Genomic DNA, 26273 nt, shown 5'->3' with positions numbered 1-26273 from the left:
TTGATCTAATTACAGCATTTCAGAGTTGTGATACGTATAAAAATAACATTGAGTTAGTTGAAGAGTTAGCAAATAACATAATCGAAGGAATTTTATAAAAAGTGATGAAATCCGATTAATTGAAAAATTAAAAGCTGAAAGAGTGAAATCGGAACTTGAGCTCGCTAAATTGCGAATCGAATCTAAAAGTGAACTACCTGTTGATAGTGTGAAAAACGAAAGTGTAGAATCTTTAGACTCTCTCATTAAAAGTGTGAGGACTTTAACTCATAAAATCCCTAATAGACCAGAAGGACGGGGATATTTCTTTTCGTCATTAGAAAGAGCTTTTATTTCAAAAAATGTCCCTGAGAAATTTATGGCTGAAATTCTTCTAAATCTGTTATGGGAAAAAGCCACAAATATAATTACATACATTAAAGATGACGAATTAGGAGATTATTCTAAAGTTAAAACTATAGTTTTGAGAGAATTCGAGCCATCCCCCCCCAAAAAAAATCTGTTTAGAGAATTTTAGGAAAGCGTAAAAAATGACGAGTGAAATGTACGTGCAATTCGCGTCTAGATTAATAGGGAATATTATTTAAAGTTAAAAAATGTAACTGACTTCGAAACTTTAAAGCAATTAATAGTATCTGATAAAATTAATCAAACACTTGATAGAGAGGTTATGTGCTTTATAAATTTAAGAAGCAAGTTCTTGGTTTAAACCTGTAGAATTAGCTAGGGAGATTGATTTATTTTATACTTCTAGGGGAAAACCCGTAGTTGATAATGCTACAATGAGTTATAAAAATAACTCGAAAACTATGTCAAAAGCGTTTCTAACGCATGTAAAAAATACTAAATGTATTTTATATGATGAAATTCATCCTTTGTATAAATGTAGTATTTATAAAAATATGTTCGAAAGTGATAGAGTTGAGTTCGTTAAATCAAAATATTTATGCTTTAACTGTTTAAATAATCATAACGTAAGTGAGTGTAGAAACAAAATCTTTTGTAGTATTTGCAGAAAAAGGCATCATATTTCTCTTCACTTTCCTGAGAGCAAAAAATAAATAGTTTGGAATCAAATGAATAATGAAAATAGGAACATTCAATCGTCCTTGAATTCTTCGGCACCAATTTTCCAAATGCCTGTGTATTACGAGACGCTAGTATGTGAGGGTGGGGAAAATATATTTTCTTCTACTACAATGGGAAAAGAATTAACAATCTTACTCAGCACTTTTATTTGTTTAATTAAAGATGAATCAAATAAGTGTTTTGAAGTTCGAGGATTATTAGATGTGAAGGTTAGCAGATTCTCTTAATTTAAATAGGTCAAGTTCAAATATAACTGTATCGGGAATAAAAAATATGTTTCTGAGCATAAAATCGAAAGTTAATGCTACTATTTTAAATAGAGATACGAGTTTTGATTTAAACTTACATTTTGTAGCAATTCCTAAAATTACAGAACTTACACCAGCTAATCCTCTTAATGTAAATATTCTATCACTATATAATATTTATTCCGAGTCCTATTGATTTGTTGTAAGGAGCAGAACACTTTTGTGAAATCTTAAAATCGGGTCACATTTTCCTTCAGGGTACAAAATTTAAGATTGCAAAATAGCGTTTTCGGGTATATTGTCAGTGGGAGTCTTCCGACCAAAAACGAAAATAAAATATATTGTGGGCTCGTTACAGATAATTTTGAGTTAGAAAAAACATTAAAAACTTTTTGGGAAATAGAAAATGTAGAGAGAGAGAGAGTCTAAAATTTCTAAAACTAAAAAAGCTGAAATTTGTGAAGAGCATTTTCTTGAAAATTATTCAAGAACAGAGAGTGGAAAATATGTTGTTAAAATGCCCTTTAGAGAAGATCCGTCGTGTCTGGGTGAATCTAAGAAAAAATCTTGTGTTTGTAAAAGTAAAAGTAGTGTGAATTCGTTATGGAATCGCCTTGCTAGAAAACCTCAATTTTGTGAACTTCACAAAGCATTTATGCTAGAGTATTTAAATATGGGTCATATGGAGGAAGTACAAGAGTCTGAAGAACCAGATGTGCAGCGTTATATTCCTCGTCATTGTGTGTTTAGACCTGAATCCAAAAGTACCCCTTTGAGATTTGTGTTTAACGCAAGTGCATTAACTTCTACTGGAACATCATTAAATTGTTTACAGTACAACGGAGGTATAATTCAGGATGATTTATTGTGCATCATGCTTAGGTTTAGAAAACATCAGTTTGCCTTTGTTGCTGACATCAAAAAGACTCCTTTTTATATGTAAACAGATAATTTTGATTTCTGGTTTGGCTTCTGGGTATTTTAAATGTTCACTATTGAAGGAGCTTTGTAACATCCGAATGAGATTTTATTCCGCAATAATATGATTTCTACCACTTTTATCTTTTTTTTATTTAAATAAATTAACAAATATTTATTTTGAATTAGCAAATATAAATTTTTATTTAAATAAAAAAAAAGACTCTCTTTAAATTAATATAAACTAGGGTATAGTTAATAAGACTAGGGAAAGAATAAAGAACTGTCGTTTCCGTAAATTTTGGTATTCGTTTCTCATTAATCAACATTATTGAGGTTTATTAATTATAATTGTGTACTATAAGTCGCGCCAACGATATTTTAAAGTTAGAGGGACTTGCTTGTTTGTAAATATTTAATCAGTTCATTTCTTTTCTTTGAAGCACTTTTCAAATTTTAGATTCAATAATTTTAATCTTTCTGATTAGCATTGATGGGGAAGATGAACCTTGTAAAAAAGCAATGGATTTGGGATGGAGGTATTGTACTAGCCTCCATACTCAACCGATATTGCGCTATAGGATTTCCACCTTTCTTTACTTTATTCCATATAGAATAGAAAATATGGGAGATGTCCAATATGTCATCTCAAGAAATTTTGTTTTAAAATAAATTGATTTTTATCAAACTGGCATTGAAAATTTATGCACTAGAATTGAAAAAGATTTTTAAATAACATGAGTGTAACATTGACTAAAGATGAAACTTATTAAATTTTTTTTTGTTGAAATTTATCGTTAAAAAAAAGAAAGATATTTTTTCCAAGTTCCTCTAACGAAAAACAAAACAAATGTATCAAAAGTAGAAATTAAAAAAAATTTATTCGATTTCAATTTATAAAGAATACAGTTGTATTATGCTTAGAAAAAAAATACCATTTAAAAGAAATTAAGCATTTAAAATCGACGCATTCTTTTAAATAAAGTTATTACTTTCCCTTCTGGTTTATTGTGACAGATAATTCTTTCTATTTATCCAATCAAGCTCAAATACATTTTATTTAACTTGTAGTGGATGACAATTGATGTTAATAGATCTTTTCCAAATATAAGTTCATTATTTAATTTTAAATAATTAATTTTTAGTATTTATGGTGAATTTTTTTGGATTGTCAATAATTTTATTTTCTGATGAATTTGTTTGAGTTTCTTTTCTAAATTAATTGGTTCTTTGTATTTCATATTTTTTCTTGGACTTCTATACAAAACCTTCGGGGTACTTATGGTGTTACTTTAGACAATTGCCTCCCCCTCAATAGAAAAGGTTTTGTTTTATGGCTACCGGGGCCGGTACCCGGTGGTCATATTTTTATTTTTATTTCCTTCGTTTCCTTTATTGCTACAAGTTATTTTCATTCATTTTTGAGTTTTATGCATATATTTAATACATTTTAAATAAAAAATGTTGGATTTTGTTATTACGTTTTTCAATTTTCTTTTTGAACTCACTAATAATACATTTTTGTCTTAATACATTTTTTACTAAATACATTTTTACCTAGTACATTTTTTACTAAAATTATGTTTATGCCCGACCTTGTCAAACAACGCCCAGTCAGATCTCTTAGAACTTCAGAACTGTTTGTGCTATTGAAAACTTATATAATTACTATTTTAACTCTTGAAAGCTCGAAGGTATTAGTTTAGCCGCTGATACTAAAATTCGTTTACAAATTTTAATTATTCCGTTGGGCAGAAATGTTCGGAAAATGATTTTCTCGCACGACTTCAGCATTAGCCATTGTTACAAATAAAACTAGCTCAAAGATCACAAAGCTCTCTGAAACCCCGTGTTTGCTTTGTTATGTTTGTGCTTTTAAAACGCGTTTCTATAGAGTAAAACAATTTTAAATCAATGGTAATTTAAATAAATAAGAATAATAAACTAAAAATTTAAATCAATAGATAAAATTTCTTTTTCGTGCAATTCCATAAAAAGTTTGATATTAAAATTATATTTGATTTTAAGTTATATTATACGATTATATTATAAAATTATATTATAATATTCTTCCGAATTTAAAAATAAATTAATGTCCATAACTTTCAAAATTAAAAATAATTAAATAAATAACAATAATTTTGCAGAAACATTAAAGAACATAAGAATATTATTCAATAAAATTTTAGGTTACTTTGAATTTTCGATTTCCCAGAAATGTACTTTTAAATCGTTACTTTTTTGGTTTAGTACTTGTACTTTTACTTGTACTTTTTACTCGTTACTTTTTAAAATAAGAACTTTTTACTTTTTACTCGTTACTTTTTTTAAAAATACTTGTACTTTTACTCGTTACTTTTTAAAAGTAACGTTGCCATATATGCTGCCCAGATTAAATCTGGTTTCATGAGTGAAGATGCCTTGGTGAAGATGTCACTTTGTTGAATGTATGCAGCAATATTTTCACTTGAACAGTGCTGGAATTTATTTAAATTTCATAGATTTTGAAAAGGTTTTCTACAGTTTGCTATTGAAGTCAAGTTCTATGGAATTCCCAAATGTTTCGTAAGCATTATCAGAAATAAATATAAATATATCAATATACTATGCCAGCTGACAATCAGAATCTTTCAAAGTTGATTCCGGTGTTAGACAGGGTTGTATACTTTCTCCAACAATCTTTTTTTATTGCTATTGACTGGATTAAATATAAATAACATGAAAAAAGCTTGAAGTATTCATTAACAACTGTCTAAGAAGAATCATATAAGTATGTATCAAGTGGTTTCATAACGTTTGTAACGCAGAAAAGAAAAACATAAACGTAAAGGGAAATGTATTGGTCATGTTGTGCGTTAGCCTGAAAAATTCAGAGTAGCAAGTTTTTGATTGAAACTTTTGCAAAATGGAAAGTGCACCTGCCCTATGACTTTCTGACTAGAAAAATATAAATGTTTACAGAATTTTAAATCAGTCTCGATCTCTGCTAATAAATTTAATTTAAAAAAAAATTTATTTGCTATGTCAGATAATTTCAGTGATCACATTCAGTGTAGCAGTTTGGGCTCAGTATTTCAAAAGTTATCTAAAACCATATTATAATTTTGTGTTCGAAAAATCTTTCAAAATATGTTTCTGAGAGAGATGTCCAAGTCAGAGGCTGAACTACATCCTTGAGTGGAATAAACCAATCCATTGTCTTAATTTTGTTATTTTGAATAATAACCAGCCGTTTGCACTATTCTTATTGTATGATACCTATTTCCATCCCAATGGAAATGCATTCCTATTGGTTGCTATCTAGAGAATTGATCATTGATGGATTGTCAGTGGATAAATAAGGGAAGAGAAGTCAGCTTAGACATCTCTATAAAATTGAACAATTTAAAATACGTGGTAATTGAAATAAACAAAAATTTGTTTGTATTAAATGGTAATATTAACGGAAAATCGCCGTACTATTATTGTCACCAATGGTGCGCATTAAGTTAAGGTAATTGGTACATATTTAAATATAAAAAAAAGCAATCTATGCATAAAGGCAAAATTAGTGGTTTAAAATTACTTAGTTGAGTAGAGGAATTGTAAAATTTCAGCATTCTAATATTGATAATAATAATGCATAGTTAATGTTAATAAAGAGTTAAATTGCGGTGACCCAAACCCAGAACTCCCATACGCTAAAAAAGAGATGCCTCGTCGATCAAAGCAGCCAGATCTTTATTTCGTGAAGTATCCATAAAAGTTTATTTTCTGTTCGTTATAAATGTTTAAAAAAATCTTGAGGATAAGATGCTTTTAAAAACATTTTATTAAATAAAAGATTTATTTGTAATAGTTTAGAAATACAGCCCGGTCTGACTATACATAATATGTTCCCAGGCAGTAAAGCTGGATGAACTGATAATTATTTAAATTATTTTTTAATTTGTAATGCTGTGAAAACAAAATCAACTTCAGAAAGTAAACAACGGTCATCACATTTAACACGCTGATGGCAAAACATTCCACATCAGTGTTCCGCGTAATGTGCAGGAAGAGAGTTTTCGGTCAAGTCAAGAGCAAACTGTCATGAAAAACCACTTTTTTTATATCTGTTAACTCTTCGTTGATGCCTCAGTTGCAGGACAATGTTGACAATTTCATTCTTCAAATAGATGGAACACTACCACACTGGTTGGCTTACGTGCGTGATCACCTTGATGATTATCTCCCTCGCCAATAGATTGAACGAGACGTGTACCACTTTCCCAATTGTAAGTCTGAAGTCTTGACTTAGGCCCAAACATCTGGTGATTTCTTTTTTGTGAGGTTACATGAAGAACAAGGTATTCGTCCTTCCTGTTGGAGCATAATCATCATATCAAAGCCACTATCAATGCATTATTGATTCAGACATCTTAATACATGTTTGGGCAGAAATAAATTAAAGGTTAGGTGTGTATGGCGAAGGAGTAAAATAATTTTACCTTGGCGTAAAAAGTTTAATTACACCAATGTTAATTAAAATATTTATCCCTCATAAACTTATATAAGCATTTTACAGTTTAAAATACATATTAAGACTAGGAAAATATTTTTGAATTCAAAAATTACTTTCATTTAGTTAGTAAAATGCTTTTAAAGAGAAAAAGTCCAAGTGAGCTTGCTGAAAAATAAATAAAAATGCAATATTAACAATAAGTAAATTGAAATTACGACAGCTCAAGTAAATCAGTGATCTGTTTCATCCGCCCAAGACGCTGATTGCATTTTTCGATACTTATTGCACCGACGCACTGAGCGCTATAACTATTGGTCTATTTTGAACACCGGATTAGAAGCCAGCGACGGCTTTCTAAGTTATTGTTGATGATGATCAGAAGAACACCAATAGCGCATGCGTACACTACATTTACAAAATTAAGCAATTCTTCATAACAATTTAGAGTTGATAGCAAAACTCTAACCCTGACTCGTTGATTTGGGTGATAACGTAGAATTAAAGTTGCACTAATATGCTATTTATTCTTTTGAGTTTCCACTATTATAATTACAAATATTTTAGTTATTGACGCATTTAGTCAAATATGACATCATTGTTTAAAATTGTTGTGCTGTAACTCAAACACAGATCAAATTTTCTCTGCTTTTTGGCGCTTTAAAAATATTTTCTTTCTTCAAGTTGATATATGTAAAATTTAAATTCTTCTTTATATTTCATTCGTTAAAGAACCAACAGATGCTATAGAGTTAGTACCATTAATGTTTTAAGGAGAAATTTAATTTCAGGCTGAAGTAAATTCTTATTACTACGTATTTTGAAATTATTTTATTATTTAAAAATGAAAATATTACTTTCAGAAATAAAAATTTTATATTTAAAAGTAGGCAAATATTGGATTGGTCAACCCCCAATGTCTAATTAAGGAAACATTTCAATATTAATTATCTTGGCGTATTGAAATATTAAATTTGAAGTAAATTAAAAATTTTAAAATAATGACATAACTTGTAAATATGAACAATTATATATTCATTATTATATTCATTATTATATATTCATTATTATAGATTTTCTAGTGCTATTACTTTAACTACTTCACATTTTTCAGTTGATAATCTCTTATGTAAAGAACACAACAAGATTTAAAAAGATTACACACAAATAAAACTTTGCAGTCTTTTCACAAAATAATAATTGTTTTGTAAATCATTGTAATCACAAATAATAATTGTTGTTCCTCATTCTCAAAACTTGAAACTATACACATTCCTTGTTTGTAAGCTGTTCCTGAAACTAACACTTTTCAAGTGTGAAAAAACTGTTTATAACCTTCTAGAATTCTGGCAATTTCGGCAGAATAAATATTTTTATCCATAGGTTTGGCACTGGTTATAACAATATTTTTTCCAAAGCCTCTTTCTTGATTAAAAGCATTAAAGTTGTTGGTGCCTTTGCGCTATTGAGGGAAGATTATAAATTCATTAATGTAATGCATGCTAATAAAATGTATAAGAATTGAAATAACTTAAAGTTTGAATCCTGACTTTTTTCAAAACGTAGAAACATCAATCAAAGCAAGTCATATTTTAATTGCTATTTTTAAAATGCAATATTAAAAAAAAAGTTTAGAAATTGTTGTTCTTATATAAAAAAAAATTTTAAAACATTTCCCCATCTGAAAAATATTTTGAAACTAACTATTTATTATGGTAGGGGGGGGGGACATTTTTATCTTAAGCCTCCTTTCACCCACAAAAATCTGGAAAAGAAAGGAAGGTTCTGGTATATTTAAGATATTATTATTATTTTATTTTAATTTTTTTTTTTGCTGCTAAAATGTGCCCATGCACCTTAGAAGAATTCTCCTCATAAGAAATTGTGAATTGAATTTTATGCAGGGTGACCCCGGAAACAAATTGCAGAAGAAACTGTCAACTGTTAAAATATTAAATGAACAACATCATAGTCACTTGGATAGATCAAAGAGTTTGTGTTGAGTCTAAAAAGGCGGGATATGGCTGCTGATAAACACGCAAGCAGTATTCATGTGGATGATATTAAGACTCCACCTGTATACTGTTTGTGAGGATTGTCTTTTTTACTAAATTTCTTTTGTTTCAGAGAAGCAGATATATTTCAGAATTAAAAAAATTACTTTTATAATGAGAAAAAAAACTTTTCAAAAGAAGTATTTTTGAAAAAAAAACTGTAATTATTATAAAGAATGAATACCTTTTTTGTGATCAATAAAAACATTCGAATTCATGTTTATGTTGACTCATTACCCCCCCCCCCGCTCGCGAAATACTAATGTGGGCTAAATTAATATGCATAAATCTACAAAAATAAAAAATAAAAAAAAATTTGCATAGAAAAATTATTATCTAAAGCAAAGTATTTATGAGCATCTAAGTATTTTTGTTTATTTAGATTTAATAAAAAAAAATATTTATTAACTTTTCAAATCCGATATTTTGTTTCATTTAAAATTTGTTCCCCTTAGTTAAATATTAAGAAGAAAATCTTTTTTTTCTTAAATCATAATAAGAAATCAGATTATTTCTAAATGCTATAACAAAAATCTTATTCTTGTTGGTATTTAGTTCAAAATTTCATTAAGATTCTTGGCAATTAAAAAAATTAGAGCTTTGTTTTCTTTAGCGCCAATATTGGCCACTTCCTTTCCTATCTTGTGCACCCAACCAACTTAAAGAAACCCAGTTTCCATGACAACGGCTTGAGGTGAAGTGGAGTATAATTTGATTTGAAAATTTTACTACAAAAGCATTTAACAATGTATAGACAAACATTCGTGTAATTGTGCGACATTATAAACGAAAATGAGGAATATATAACATGAAAATCAAAACAGAAGCACAGATGTTGATAAAAAGTTTTAGTCCTAACAGAAAGTACTTACTATTGTTATTTTGTTTGTTCGGTAGAATGCAATTAAAACACGGATCTAGAAAATTTTCACCGGCAGGAAATTTGGCGAGAAGCTAGGCTGCTTATAATAACCGCATTTGCCATTTGTCACTGGTATTGCACTTTCTGTGCACATAAAATAGATGTATCCCCTTATTTACTGAAAAAGAGCTAATATAGACTTTGAAATATTTAATTATTCATACAACGACTGTAGTTTCCTAGAAGAAATTTGAAACTAACTCTTTCAGAACACACGACAAAATTTTTAAAGATGATATGAAACAAATGAACTGTAATTATTGCAAATAAATAAGAAAAGTTTACTTACCTTAAAAAAGAAATAGACAATTTCAAAGACAACTTGCGTGAGATGTTAGCGAGCTTCGACAACAAAATCCGCCATTAGTCAACAGTTACAAAATAAGTTATCGGTCACAGTTAAAGTTTGCGCCTCTCATAGTACGAAAAAATGATGGTCAATCGATTGCGCCATGAATGTATTTCTCGATCATATTTACCGATTTATGGTGCAACCTAAATAAAATAATTTTTCATTTAACCTATTCATGGTGCAATTAGAAACTTTGCAACCAAGTATTAGTTAAACATTTACCGAGTTTTTTACAGTGTACAAAAGCTCTCCTCAATGCTTTGGAGGTAGTGAAATACTTTCTTGAAGATAATCTGTTAAAGCATGGTTCTCTGAGATTCCTAGTCAGAGACCGCAGAGCTGTAAGAAACTCTGTACTTGAAACTCTTTTGTTAAACATCTTACAACCACAGCCTAACATCCTCAGACAAATGGTTTAACAGAAATAATTCATTTTGTTTTATAACCCTAGTTGAAAAGCCGACCGAATTTTAGATTTTGAACTGCGTAGTCTTGCATTTTTAAGCTCAATCAAAAAGACAAGAAAATTCCTGGATCAAGTATTGAGAGAAAATTGCCTTCGTGGAGGATTTTTTGATGGAACCAACCCGCGTTACATGGAAAGAAAACCTCCCACGGTTAGCCTAACGGCAGGGGGACTCTAACCCACTCTATCACTGAGGATATTTTACATCAGCACTGTGGTGGGTGCAAGTCGGATGCGGAATTCGTATCGACTAGCCACCGCTGGGATTCAAACCCGGTTCACCTCATTGTAAAGCGAATGCTCCATCCTCTGAGTAATCAAGGGGCAATTAACAATACGTTTGCTGATATGTTATGGATGTATGTTGACGTTGATCAAAAAGACTGGGATACTATTTCAAATTTCGTCCCCTTCGCCTATATTGCAGCCAAACATGGAACTATAGTTTCTTGTTTCACGTTCCATTTTACCTTCTCCATCGTTATGAAGCCGAAACAACTTTAAGCACTATATTTCCTCATCAACTTGGGTTTAAAACTAATAATGCCTCTCACCTTGTTTGTAAGGGAGAAGAAACGAAACAATTTGCTCTTCTGCGCACACGCTATGCACAAGAAAAGATGCAATGCAAATCATTGACCAGTCTCTTATAGACCGGGAGAATTTGTTTAGACCTGTTGGAAAGGTTGTGTTGCCTGTATAGTTATTGAAAAAATACTTCGGACCTTATAGAATAAAACGACATTGCCTAAGTTTACCTATGAGGTCGAAGACTTTGCATTTTCCACAAAGCGTAAAACTACGGACGCCGTGAACGGAATGCGCATGAAACCATACTATGATCCATCATTCCGATTAGAACCCTTTTTTCCACAAACACCAATTAAAACCAGAGTAAGATAGAATATCAATGTCCTATCATCAGGTCCTGCACCAGATGTCCCATAAAGTGAAACAGTGTTTTCTAAAGAGGATGTTGTGCCCGAGGAACCAAGACGTGAAAGTCATCATACTGGCGAATCAGAGATTCGGAGTTCAATCCTCTTAGATAAAAGAAAGTGCATATACATAGGGTGTTTAAGATTTTATTAATTATATGAATGTCTTCTAGACGCTTCTATTACATCACTTCCTGTTCCTTATTTAATTGTACATAAGTTCTGGCGTTTCAAGTAGAAAAGCAGTTATCTTGTTCCATGCATGTCGGAAGTGTTCAATAAATCTGTGTTATCAGTAATCTGGATTCTGTGTGTATATATGTGGCAATATTATTGTCTGTTCTCGAACATTTTTTTTTATCCACTTCCTAAAAAATTAAAATATTATTATTAAGAGAAGTTAAAACCACAACAATAATACATTATTATCAGTAATGCGGCCACCCCCCTTACAATTCGATGGTTAAAATTCCGAATCCATCGAAAAAAGGTATATTAATTCAGAGAAAACGAAATTTTGTGTCTAATTTCGTAACTTAAAATATTGTATGCGCTAATTAATTAGCATATTCATCGTTACCCCCTCCAGTCATTAAGATTGAACCCTAGAACGTGAAGATCCGATCATTAGATCATAAGTTAATCAGGGTGGTTCGTTTTGTTTTTGGTGCTCTGTGCCTAAGGTTAGACCCTTGAACGATTGAATATGGTTATTTATATGCACTGTACTTTATTTTATAGCAGCTTTGATTGGTTAATTAAATCTAGAAAGTTAACCCTCATTTAAAAAGTATCGTTTCTGAAATGTTAATCGAAATATTTATTTCTGAAAAATTTATACTTTCATTCTTTAGTAGTATGGTTTTCAGCATAAAGTTCAGTTTAGAGTTTTGAGTTTAAAAAATACTTTCACATAGTTAATTCAATCATTTTATGCAAAAGCGAATAATTACTCACCGTCTGATAATACTCCATCTAAAAAGGAATATTATTTTTAAAAAAAAATTGTTTATGTGTATTGAAATCACAACAATGGTACACATTAACCAGTGATACAACGAAATCTTCACAGCAAAAGCTTAAATTATTTGAAATTTCGCCATTTGGAAGGGGGAAATATTGAAATTTATAATTTTCAGCTTAAAAATATTGTAATCTTTCAAATTTGAATTGCGTTATATTTGTTACATAATGTAAAGGCATTTTTTGGAAGCACAAAATTAAGAAAAAATTTGAGTAAATAGAATTTTAAAATTCCCATTTGAAGTTTATGTTAATAAGAACTCTTTTATTTTATTTTATAAGCATCATACTCAATAGTTTCCGACTATTTATGTTCAACTCTGTTGCCTTGCAATTTGTAACCTAATCCAAAAGACAAGGGTGCTCTTGGATTAAGTATTGGGAGAAATTTGCCATTGCGGAGGCCTTTTTGATGGAGTTAACTCGCATTTGCGTTACATGGAGAAGAAAACCACGAAAACGTGCATAATTCGTATCACAAATATTGCTGGGATTTGATCCCGGATCACCTTATATGGAGGCGAGCTCTATGAGAACTATCTGACAATATTCTCTAAAATATTGAGTGTTGTTAATATTATACAAATAATATAAATACTTATATGTATTACTATTCAAAAAGTTTAGATCACTTGAATTTTGTCCCCTTATTTTCCAAATAGCGACAGCAAAAGTCAAAAATCCTCCGAATTTTTTTTTCTTTCATTTCACAGAAAAAATATGTTTATCTGTTTGTTTTTATGAATTAAAACATTTTCTGAAGTGAATAAAGAGGTGTAAGTTTAGACTCTATAATGTTTGGTGGTGGAAGGACTGATCTTCGTAATCACTTCAATCACTTACATGTATTGAACAAATGATATGTATGTATAAGTTTGGAATCTTTAACGATTAGAGGAAGGATTGATCTTTGTAATCACTTTAATTCATTTTAATGCAACCCTGATAAGTGAAATAAATCTCGCAAATAATGTAATCGCAAAAACAGTTTCACTTTAAAAAATTTTTAACAAAATTGTTTTCCTTAAAAATTTGATACTATCTATCGTCTATGGCTTGGAGTGAAGTATAAATAGCTTGCTTAGATTTGGAATTATTAGAATTTGGAATTATAGTATTTTCATCTAGTTCATCAGATCATGTAAAAATAATGAAAACCACTTACTAGACATTAATAATCCACTTAAAGCTTCTAAAAATAAAATGATTTCACATGAATTTTGTCTTACATTTATCGTAACATTGACCTTAGTTTCTACCCCTGAAGTTTACTGCAATTTGTTGGGAAAATTTTTGTTCGTGCGATGTGAAACTTAAATATAGCTTAACTCAGACAAATATTAATAATAACAAGAATTGAAATTACAAAAAGATGAATATAATTCTAGAAAAGTTTAGCCCAATTCAAAAAAAATTAATAAAAAGATCCTTAACATAATTTTTTCACAACTCCATCCATCGATTTACAACATTTGTATTTATGGGTTTTCATCGATACTTTTTTTTTTTACGTTTTAATTTAAAGCAGTGATTCTAATAAAACTAAGACAATTCTTTTGTGTACTCTTCTATTACAGGGTTTATGAGATTGCGCGCATGGGATTGTTAGCTGTTATTGTTGAGGAAAAACTGTAACCGCACTTATGTGAAGCAGCTTTCTTCTACGTCCGCATGTAAGCATAATGTTCCGATTGGCCGTTAAGTTTGAGAACAAGAAGGCTGTAACTCTGTTTATCTGATGTTCTTTTCTATTTCTCCTGTCCCAGTGTACTTTCCAACTGTGTAATGTTCTATTAAACATGTCATTCTTCGATCCACTGATCTCTGAATTTCATTACAACAACAGTTATTACTGCAATTAAACCGTTAACATTAATCCTTAAACTTAAGAAAAGTTGCTTTGAGGTTAAAGCGAACAAATACAGGGCGAATCATTAAGAAGTGTGCAGTTTCAATTAGTGCTCGGAAAACTACATTATTTTTGTAGTTTACTTTAAATACAAATGCCTAGTTACAAATGTAGTTAACTACCATTACAACTACTTTTTTAATGTAGCAACTACAAATAACTTTCGACTACTTTACAACTTAACGGAACCGAATTTTACTGGAGTCATTAATTTACACTTGTATAATTTACTCTGCTGGAGAATTCACTTTACATATTATGTTCAAAATGATATTGAATAAAAATGGGTCTATATTGTACTTGTAGGATTATTTAGAAATATTTATGCATGCTTAAATGAGCCAGTTTGCTGTTCTAAAACATTTCATTAAAAAAAAAAAAAACATTTCGAATTTGTTCATTTTTTCTCCAACTTTTTATGTCCCTCTCGACAGAGAACATTTAATTTAAGAAAGGCTCGGAAATTATCAAATACTCTCAATTTTGTTAAGTGTTTATTGCTCCTTTATTTCCTCTAAGAAATTAAGTGCATCGAAAATATGTTTACTTCCTTTACATTCGCATGTGAAAATATCACAATATATGATAAAATATCTTTTGTTTGTAATAGCTAGCTTAAATATTAGTTATACGTGACTCTAAGTACATAAATATTTTTAGCTTATTGTCCTAGGGGCATTTTAAATTGCGTTCACTGACTGATTCAGGAAGATTTGTACCCATCAAATTCTTTACCAAACTAACAAAAAAAGTAATTACCAAAAAAAACGTTAAAAATTAATGATTTGTCTTTTTTTTTTATCTCTTTACTCATTGCACTACTTTTTTAAAAACGTGGCCACTACACTACAAACTACAAAAAAGTAGAGACTACTTGTAGTGAGCCACTTCCGACCACTGACTTCAATGAACTAAAAGTCAAGAACAATGTAAGATATTATGTGCTACCTGCAACAGATATGTATTAGATTATTTTAAGTGTTGATAGAAACAATTGCTGATATTCTATCTGTGACCCTTTAGTCACTTAACACGCATGGAGCCGATAATCTATTTCCTTTTAATGCGTGTTAAGATATCTGAATTAAATCCATCGATAGTGATCAATCCCGCTTAGTTTTCACCGATGACGAGATACTCCGCATCAATGTTCTGCGTTATGTCCAGAAAGAAAAGTTTCGGCCAATATTTTTATCAAAAGCAAATTGTCACGGGAGCCACTTTTTTGGATCAGTTAACTCTTCCTTGATGCCACAGGACAATGTTGACAACTTCATTCTTCAAATAGATGGAGCACTACCATGCAGGTGGGGAGAGCATCTCTTTCTGCTGTTCTGACCATTGCGAAATCCCTCTCAGCAAAGGAAAACCTTCTCATCTCCCCGACTAGCTCTCCATTTCCTTTTTCTACGTGTGATTACAAGTAAAATAATTTTCACACGTTTATCTCGGTGTAAAAAAGTTTCATTTAGCAAATGTTAATAAAAAATAATTATCCCTCGTAAACCTATAGAAGCATTTCATAGTTTAAAATATGTATTAAGATTCGGATTTTTATTTTTAAACTCAAAACGTGCTTTTATTTAGTTCATTCGAAGCATTAAAATTGACTTACTCGCAATATCTTTTGCTACAGAAGTAAAATACAAAATTAATAAGTAAAAAGGAAACATTAACAATAAATGAATTGAAATTGTAACAGGTCAAATAAATAAGTCATCTGTTTCATTCGACTCAAATTGCATTTTCCGACTGTGAATGCATTTTTTTGACTCTGTTCTATTGTTATTCTGCATTCTATTGTTATTCTGCATTCTATTGTTATTCTGCATTCTATTGTTATTCTGCATTTTATTGTTACTCTGTTATTCTGCATTCTATTGGTCTGTTGTGAACATCGCATTAAATATCAGCGACGGCTTTTAACCCTTTATTTCTCCATCCCATGAAGATGACGGGGTGAGGTTTCGCCCTCTATTTCTCGCTCCCATGAAATTTCCGGGCTGGAGTGTTCAGTAGTAACGTGCTAAACTAATAAAACGAAACTAATTCATTTCTTTCGCCCGGAAAACATTATATTTCACATTTTACACACCAAATGGCAGTACCAGGATATTTTTAAGGTAATTGCAGATAGTTAGTTTATTTTAAACTAGATGTCAGCACTAATCAAGTACGTGTATTTGGCAAAATATGCACTTTAATGACCGTTTTCTTGAAAATTTACCGATCGTTAAGGGGTTAAATCATACTTGACGAAGAACGATAATGGAGCATGCGTAGAATGCAAATAATTGAAATAATTTAAATTATGAAAGCATTTTATTAAATATAAAATGGGAGTGTTAAATGAAAAAGAGTTAATTCCGCAGATTCCTTGAAAAAAATTAAAATTTAAAAAAGAGGCATTCATTAAACGCTCACTAAAATTAACTTGCTGAACAATAAAATACGCACTTTAAGTTTTAAAGTGATATTAAATGCGTCATATATTTGAAAATTCAACATTTTGAATTAATATTCATGGAGTTACCCCATAGTAAATCACAAAATTGTGTTTTCATCATAATAATTTAGACGAAATAACAAAACATTTTTCTGATTCGTTGATTTGACTGATAACGTTAAATTACAGCTGCACTAAAGGGCTATTTATTCTTTTGTATTTCAGCTATTATAATTACAAATATTTTTGTTGAATGACGTCACTGTTTAAAATTCTGTGTTGTGCTGTACAGAAGCAATTAAAAGTGCCGAAATATTTTAAATATTTAAAAATACTCACCAAATTGATAAACTTCATTGAATAAATAAAGAAAAAAAATCATTAGATTAATTTATTCTTAAGATTAAGACATGAATTGCATTTTTGAAAAATGAATCAAAATTGATTTCTCTATATTTCGTATAAATATATCTTTATATTTTGTATTTCTCTATATTTTGTCAAAATAGTTATATTTACAATGTTTTTTTAAAATGTAACTAAAATTTTAAATTTAAAAGTTAACATTTATGAAATCAGACAGTATTTCATTCCAGAGTGAAGAAATATTATGTGAAAATGATGATGGAAAACCACATTTGGCGTCACATTTAGTCACAATCACGTTTGGCACATTTTTTTTTTTTAAATCCGTTTCATTTACAACGCCGAAATTAGTCTGAATTAGATAATCTCGAAACAAAAATAAGAAAAACACAAAATACTTATTTTTGTTTAACTTAAAACTAAAAATAATACTTTATTTTTAAATGACATTTAAACTAAAAATGATTAAAGCTAATAGATAACAATGGTTAAAGCTAATAGATGACAATGAAATATTAATTAAAAGCGTTTTATGACGCTATAAATACTAGTAATTTTGATATTGTATATTCGGAGAGTAATGTTTTTTGATAAGACATATAATTTTAAGCAACTTAAGAATCTGGTAGTTTTACTCCAATAATCTTTCGTTACTGAGAATGAAGTTGAAGTTTTTCCTAGTTATTAAACGCTTATGACTTATGAGGTCTTGTGTGTTTGCAAAAAAAAGTTACTAGAATCTAACATTTTCGACCTTTATGAAAAAATAATAAACTAAATATTTATTCACAGGAATTAATATTGTTATTCTAAACAAGGCTTAACTGATCATTTTAGAACATTTTGGAGCTTATCATTTTAGATAAATTTGAAATTTATGCGTGCTCTTTGCTTATTCGTTTACTTACTTTCGAATTAAAACGAACGATTTTTTTTTCAAATATGCCATATAATCCTTACTGAACTTTGTCCGGATCCTTGTAAATAAAAGTCAACGAAATATATCAAATACAGTAGCAAACGTTAATCGAGAAAGAATTGTTATGGAGCAAGGATTTTTGCATAGGTAGCCCCTTTCCACTGACTTAGAATTTTGAAACAACAATAAATAAATATTGCTACTTTTATTGTAATTATTTAGTCAGCTTTTTTACCATTTTATCATCATTATACATTTCTTTTTCATTCTTCCTCATTCTTGTTTAAAAACAGAAATCAAAGAAATATTCATACTTCGGTTCTCAAACCAGAGGTCCGAGGAAGAACTTTTAGAAAGCGAAAATTTTCGCTTAGTCGGATTGTTTCCACTAATTTGAGGTTTAAAAAATCATAATAAATGAATACTGCTGCTTTTTTTGTTATTATTTAGTATATATTTTTTATCATGTATTATCCATTTACTCTTCGTTCTCATTCTCTGTCGTCTTGTTAACCATTTTCATGAAAATAGACCGTTCGTTCATTCGAAAATGTGCCACCGTCAATAGCTTTTTTAACTCCAGTAGTTTTTAAAAATTGTTGCGTAGATTTCATTCTCTAAAATAGGTTTTATTAATTTTAATAATGCTTTATTTAGTTGGGAACCTTTTCACTTCTTAGGAATTTAGTTGGCGGTCCACAAGAATAAATATATTTCGCTTGGTGCTGCGTAAAAAATCAAAAGATTGACAACCCTTATCATTGAGAGGAGCTTGAAAAATATATATATAATAAAATAGTACCAACTTCTGAAAGAATCACTACAGTCGAAGGCGGGTCTAAAAAATCCTAACTTGTTTGATAGCTGAAAGGAACTGAGTAAAATAAAGAAAATACGTAAATATACGAAACAACTGATCATGTGATCAAGCTGGTTTTGACGCCGCATTTTAATTGGCGTAATGATTCATAAGATTTTGAAACCGTTTTTAATTTCTCGTAACGAAATTATTAATTTTTGACTCCTAATATGTATACTTTGATCTCTTCATTTACAAGGATATAAATTAAGGTTGATCACACGGAAGCATTTAATATATAATTTTTATAAGATTCAAATTTATTTACTTTTACCCATGATGCTTTCTACTAGATAAATATAAGGAAATGCTAATAATTAACTAATTATAAACATCATATTTAAATTCCTGACATAAAAGGTTTCATTTCTAAAATGTTTGTCAAAATAAATTTTTCCTTCAAACGTTCAACCTAGCATTGTATAATATGGATTATAGCATAAAAATCATTTTAAGAATTCGAAATATATTTTTGAGTTAAACAAGGTCACGTGTCTCACCACATCCCTTACAAGCATTAAAATTTACTCACCTCCGAATGGGATATCCCCTGAGAGAACTGAAAATAAAATATATATTATAAATATTCAAAATAAATAAATATTTAAACATAAAAAAACATAAATATTATACATAAATATTTAAACTGAAAATAAATATTTAAACATAAATTAAATCTAAATAAATACAGTAATTTATGTAAATCAGTGATAGAACAGAATTGCATAGCGAATTTCTATTGCATTCCATTTGTATTCCATTTTTGAGATACTTTTATTTTTGGAGTTTAAATTGCAATCTAAACTCTGAATATTTTGAAATATATATTTCGAAAATTTTCTGAATGTGGTAATAAAAACGTTATTCTAATTAATAGATAGAACTTTACAAAAATTGTTTCCTTGTTATAAAATCACCAACTTGAGTTCAGTAATTTTGGAATGCCTAATTTATCGCTCTAAATTCAACTAAAATTTTATTCTAGGAAATAGTGAACCTTAATAACGAAATTAGACTCAAAAGTTAAAAAATTCATTGAAAATTTACAAATATACATATTTTTAAATTTTTTAGATTGAAACAAAAATAAATATTATTAAATTAATAAATATATTATTTATTTATTTTTTTCGTTTTTAATATGTATTCTAATATCTTATTTATTCTTTTAATACAATAAATTATATTGTTCTAAGTTCAACTTTCAAATCAGCGCTAAAAAAATAATTAGAAATTTTGTATGGATGTGGTATTTTTTTTTTAATTTGACTCCTATTCTCTTTAGCCCTGCCATAAACTAGCAATATTTGTAGATCAACAAACAAAGGTTATCACAGAAATAAAAGCTGATTAAAAACCTAATATTTTCCCTGAGACTGTCAAAAAGTTCTGAAAAGAAGAAGTTCTGTCAAGTGTTCTTTTTTTATCCTTAGAAGTTGTCTAACATAAGAAAACATCAATGTTGACTTCAATGTTGACTCACTTGTGACAAAATAGCCGTATTTTAAAATAATTTATTAACGACATAAACAAAAATCATATATATATATATTACTCACTTTTATCAAATATGCTTGAAGAGTCGTCTGAAAATAAATTGTTATTAATAAGATAAATTATTGTTAAAAGGATAAATTAATATGAAAGCATGATTTATATTGACCAGAGATGCAGTTAAACAACATCGTGAATTTCGAATTATTTAAAGATTCACTATCTGGGAGAAAAAAAGGTTAAAGTTATCACAGGAGTGGTAAATGTTCTTTTAAATCTTCTTGCTCATGGTAGAATAATTTAATATCTATTATTTTTAGTTTCAAAATATTGTATTCCCTTAAATCTAAATTACAAAAAAAAATTTTTCATGACCTTAGTTTATTTTTCGCAACGTAAGAAATTTTATGAAAAAAAATCACCTTTTTAATAATTTTTCTGGAACTATTTGAACGATATTGTTGAAGTTTATATTTCTGTTATTAATTAATCTTATGTAATCATTTGCTTAATAAAAACACAGAAAGTAAATATTTATTACTGTCAAAAATGGCTTGTTGTCTTTAATAATAATACCAAATTTTTCAGATAGTAGCAACGGATTCGAAAATTTCAATTCACTGGAAAGAAGTTTATTGAATTGTTAAAAGTAACTAAGCCTTTTTATGTCCAAATTCGCAAATTGACTGTCACAAAACTCGCCAAAAAGTAAAGGGGTTAAAAAGTCACCTACGGGAATGTGTTTATTGACTAAAAAAATTAAGACCATCGCTAAGTAACACGAATCTTTGCTCTTCTTGATATTAGGTTTCTTATGCATTATCCTTTATCGTAGTTCAAATTCAATTCATTGTACACAATTTGATGAACGGTTGCGTGATAGAAGTTCAACTGGAAGCCCATGATCCCGAATTCTGTCAGCATTTGCATCGGTTTTCGTAATATATATCCCTCTGCTACATTCCTTATCCTCCATGCGACACTTTTCCTCTTAAAAACTCATTAAGGTACCTTAGAGAAAACATTGACTCCGTAGGCCTGTTGGAGTTTTGCAAAAGTTCTAAATGACCATGTCCAAAGCTAAATTTGATATCGCACCATTTCACCGATTCATGTCGCTCATTTCTATAACTCACTACAAAGACCGATAATAATATATGATATATATAATATTTTATTTAATTTTTATATCGATGCAGCATATATATTTCTTAATATTAATGTTTATATTAATTACTGCTGAATTGAAATCAATCATTATCAGAAAAATAATGGAGACGAAACATTAACTTACCGGCAGACAGCAGATGAGCTATAAAGTAGTCAATACATTAGTTTCATGTATTTATTCTGCTCTTTCATAATTTACGCATCTCAATATTTCTAAGATATCATCTTTACATATATCGTTGTAGCTGTTGTAGTTTATTTAGGTCACACTAGAACTGTACAATAGGCTATTGGTGACAGTCGGGTAAACATCCCTGAGAATGATCCGAAGGCATGCCATCACAATTTTGATCCTCGGCAGAAGGGGTGGCATCCTCGCCTCGGTAGCCCGACGACCTACGCGTGCAGTCGAAAACTTAACGATAGAACAGTTTAACGAGGACCCATACAGCACACTCCCGGTCCCTTTGTAGACTGATGCAAGTTGTCACCTGACCGCAGTCAGTGATGCTTGACTTCGGTGTTGTACTGGGAACCGTAACATTCGGTGCATAACGCCCAGCGTCGTGTGTAACTTACGGAAACAATTCCAGTACAACCGCATCCATCAAGAGAAATCATGGATCAAGAAAAACGAGGACCAGAGAAGATCAGCATTTATCAATTATAGCGAGGTTTCTCAGTTCTCTCGTGACTTGTATGCAGTCACAAGAACTCGTGTATAAATGTTGAATGGTGACTGTTTCCAAACGACTTCATGAGAGAGGGTTGCTTGTAAGAAGACCAGCTCTGTGGCTTGTGTGAGGGATGAGGTCTGGGAACCCTATGTTCGGTTCTCCAGGGGTTCAGCTTTCCCAGAGTTCTTTTTAATGCGCTATAACACAAGACCACATAGAGCTCTTCTGGTAAACAAATTTCTAGAGAGTGAGAGAATTTTCCGGATGGATTTTGCCAGCCAGATCTCTAGAGCTCAACCCTATCAAGCAAGTCTGGGAAGCTCTGGAGAGGGCAATTGCAACTCGCTACCTCCTTCCGAAAACAACCCAGGGAATGAAAACAGCGTTGCTGTACAAGTGGGACCAATTGTCACGGGAAATGATAAGCTGCCTTATTTCAAGTATGAAAGTACGCTGCAAGGCCTGTATGTCTGTAAGAGGGGACCATAACCCCTATTAACCCATTTACTGCAACCGCTGTTTCATACCTTCCGACTCCACCGAGTGTTGCACACGATCATGCTGGTGTATTACAATTGTTGTATAGTTATTTGTTTCCTTTTGTTTTATGTGTACATCAAATCTTATTAAAATCGGAACAGTAGTTCTAGAGATATTAGATCAAGTCTGCAAATTCTATTAATTTCTTACCCCAGTGTTTATATACTATACTCATTGCATTGCGCTCTTCGAAAAGAGTTATCTTAATAAAACAAACTGAACTGACAACTGATTCACTATCAAGCTTGACTTCGATTTTGTTTTACAAAGCTGGACAGTCTCCGGCTTCTCTTTTCATGTAAACGTTCAATAACCTGGCGTTTACTGCTTTTTCGGGCCATTGCGATCGAACCCCTCTTTTACATTTCCAAAGTTTCGTTGTAGTTTCTTCAAATGAGTAGTCATACATAAGAAACATAGGTTAGGAAGCATTAAATCATATATATTATGTTTTGGTTTTCAGCATCTTGCCTTTCGTAATTTTTCTTAAATGTGATGTTTCTTTTTTCAGAAAAAAAAAACGATTAAGGAAAGTAATAAAGGATGTGTAAAATATTACGAACTACAAATTCAAAAATAATTGCGATTGAGCAATTCAAAAATTTAATCTTAATGTTTATTAACCGAGAACATTACCGAGTGAAAATTATTTCACATATTTTGAAGATATTTTTTGTTCAGTCCTTTAGTTGATTAGTTGCATTTTGCATTCTTAAGGCAGACCTCAAAAAGAAGGGAAAAATTTTTTTTTTCCTTCATTGGAAATCTTAAAACGTTCTGCAATTTACGCAATTAAATAGAAATAACACTTAAAATTAATCGCTTGCTGAAAAACTCATTCCTGTGATCATATGATACATTTTTAGAATTGTCCTAAAAAAAGAGTTTAAACGCTATTAGCTAGAGTTATTTTATATGAAATAAGTATTTCATCATTGTAATAAACAAAGAAACGTGATCTCAATTTATTAAGAAGTCTAAATACACCTTTAAGATATACTTGCTGTATATCAACTTATCTGCTAAGATATATCTGTAATAAAAGTGTTATTTTTTTTCTGACACGAACATATAATACACGTTGATCCATCGTTACAATTATTATAGAAAATATCATATAAATTCATAAATTCAGTATATAAATTAGAGTACATAAATAGTAAAGTATATGAATGATTATATAACATAAGCTACATAATTAAAGAGTTATAAATTATTTTTTTATTCCGAAGAAGAAAATGGGATGTCTAAATTTCAATGAATCAATATCCAAAACAACGAACAAATTAGAATGAGAAACGAATTACAAAGAACGAATTAGAACGAAACGACGGAATTTGAATCGTGAAAAACAGTGTATTTGTCAGAAAAACACTGAAGAGAATTTCTAATAGTATCAGCGTTTTCGTTTTTTAACGCGTCATTTCCCATTTATATAATAATTTGTTACTTCTTATATTTCTTTTTATATCACAAATTATAAACGTGTATTAATATATTAACGGCATTCATTACAAAACTCCTTATATTAACACTTAACATTGCTTAACAGTAGAAAGGCTGAAACTTAGTATATACCTATATTGCGAAAAACAGTCAAAATGACTGAATTGTGAAAAAATATAGAAATTTGTTTAAAATTAATTCTTAATATTTTTTTATATTATTTACAGTTACATAACAAGTTATTAGTAAATATTAACAATAAAAAAAGTATATGTTGTACAAAAATTAACAAAATTCTAAGATATTGCGTCATTATATACATCAGTGTTTTTCTAATTGAAATGAAAAAGCAGTCAAAATGACTTCCTTAGGCAATCTAGTGTTAAAACGTACTAATTTTTATACATTTTTCGTTACTAAGTTCAGTACTTATAATACGCTATTTCGAATGTAACATTAATACTTTGTGTTGATAATTTCTCAAAACCTTGGGAATAAATGCAATCTGTACAATTTTCCGTACCTTCTGAAAAAATTTAGTCCGATAGAGATAATATATCAATGTACGTAATAATTTGGTATTTATGCATCTGCAAAAGAATAATATACCAGTACGTACTGAGTATTTCGAGGACATCTGGTGCACATAATTTTTTTTACAAATATTGTTACCGGGCACAATATAAATTCAACAAATTTTTATTATTTTACAAATATTCTTAGGAAGATACATTTTGTTTTGTGTTCCAAAAAATAATTGAGTAAAATAATTGATAATTGAATTGAAATAATATTGAATATATATAATAGTATAGTAATTGATATATATAATATAATAGTAAATGATTTATAGTTTAAATTCTAATCATTAAAGTTATTGTTTTCAAGCAATTATTTCTCTTAATTCATAATGAATATTAAGAATTCATTAACTAATAAGCTTAATTTATTAATTAATAAGCCCAATTTGTAAATATATTAAGCTTAATTGATCCGATTTAAAGAGAAAATGCAGTCCACACTTTTCAACCAAAAGTGAATTAGAAAAATCACCGTAACTTTTTAAAGAAATGCTCTTATTGTTTTTAAGCTTTTTTTTCAATAAATTTTAATAAATAAAAGCTGAAATTACAATGTCAAAATATAGAGATATTAATTCAAATTTTCATACACTTCACTATTTTATATTTTATTAACTAAGTTTAGTTTAAATTAATTATATAAGAATTTTTACATACTTTCAAGAAATTTCAACGAAAATTCAAAACCACGCAACAGATAAATTTATTTTGGGAAAGCAATATGCGCTAAGACTTTTAATGCTTTAAAAATTAAAAATCTAAGACAGATGTTTTTATTTAATTTTATATTTAGTATTCTCTTCTTTGTCTTTTAACCATCTTAAACTTATATTTTTAGGAAAAGTAGAGTTCAGACACAACCAAGTCTGAAATAAAAATAGAAAAACTTTGTACCAGATACCAGAAATATTTCATACAATATGAAATAGAAAATATAAATTATAAGACATTCATAACAATTTATAATACATGATTTAAACCAGAAATTGATTCTATGCTTTCTTTAAGCAAATGTACATTACCTGAAAGTAAGCAAACAGCGATACCAATTAGAAACCAGGTTTGAATTTTAAAAGATGACATTTTCAAATGCGAATAATATTGCAATGTCTCGTAAAATGAGATGAAATAAGAAGCTACTTTTATCTACGCTATTTGAAAGTTTTTCTTCCTTTTATCGTGTGTAGAGATAATAATTTAAAATGCATCTTCACGCATTTGAAACTTAAAATAGTATAAGGAAAACATTACTACTTCAGAAATATAAATCTCATGACATGAACCCGCCTTATAAGCTTGCCCTTATCTTTGCAAACATGATTTTTCATCTTAATACTCATACTAACATTTGCCTCCGACGTCCGGCTGTTCCTTAT

General features: G+C 29.6%; 1 protein-coding gene and 2 long non-coding RNA genes across 3 annotated transcripts; 1 reads left to right on the top strand and 2 right to left on the bottom strand.

Moving 5' to 3' along the window:
- Nucleotides 1-1854: 1854 nt before the first annotated feature.
- On the top strand, nucleotides 1855-2280 carry LOC147806579 (uncharacterized). Its single transcript, XM_087149685.1, has one exon. It carries the CDS (start codon nucleotides 1855-1857, stop codon nucleotides 2278-2280), a length of 426 nt encoding a protein of 141 aa, XP_087005811.1.
- A 9299-nt stretch (nucleotides 2281-11579) lies between these two features.
- LOC107449302 (uncharacterized) lies at nucleotides 11580-16030 on the bottom strand. Its single transcript, XR_001584761.4, has 4 exons — nucleotides 16015-16030; nucleotides 13656-13682; nucleotides 12425-12442; nucleotides 11580-11835 (listed from the first exon to the last, which is right to left on the bottom strand). It is a non-coding gene; the product is annotated as an uncharacterized LOC107449302 (long non-coding RNA).
- A 3480-nt stretch (nucleotides 16031-19510) lies between these two features.
- On the bottom strand, nucleotides 19511-26069 carry LOC139425560 (uncharacterized). The gene is made up of 4 exons (XR_011636776.2): nucleotides 25920-26069; nucleotides 21778-21795; nucleotides 20549-20575; nucleotides 19511-19548 (listed from the first exon to the last, which is right to left on the bottom strand). It is a non-coding gene; the product is annotated as an uncharacterized LOC139425560 (long non-coding RNA).
- Between the last annotated feature and the right edge of the window lie 204 nt (nucleotides 26070-26273).

Source organism: Parasteatoda tepidariorum, chromosome 8, assembly GCF_982258835.1.
Source record: "Parasteatoda tepidariorum strain Cologne lab strain chromosome 8, Ptep-v5.0, whole genome shotgun sequence".
NCBI lineage: Eukaryota > Metazoa > Arthropoda > Arachnida > Araneae > Theridiidae > Parasteatoda > Parasteatoda tepidariorum.
The sequence above is the reverse complement of the archived record's forward strand: the minus strand, read 5'-3'. Positions and strand labels throughout refer to the sequence as shown.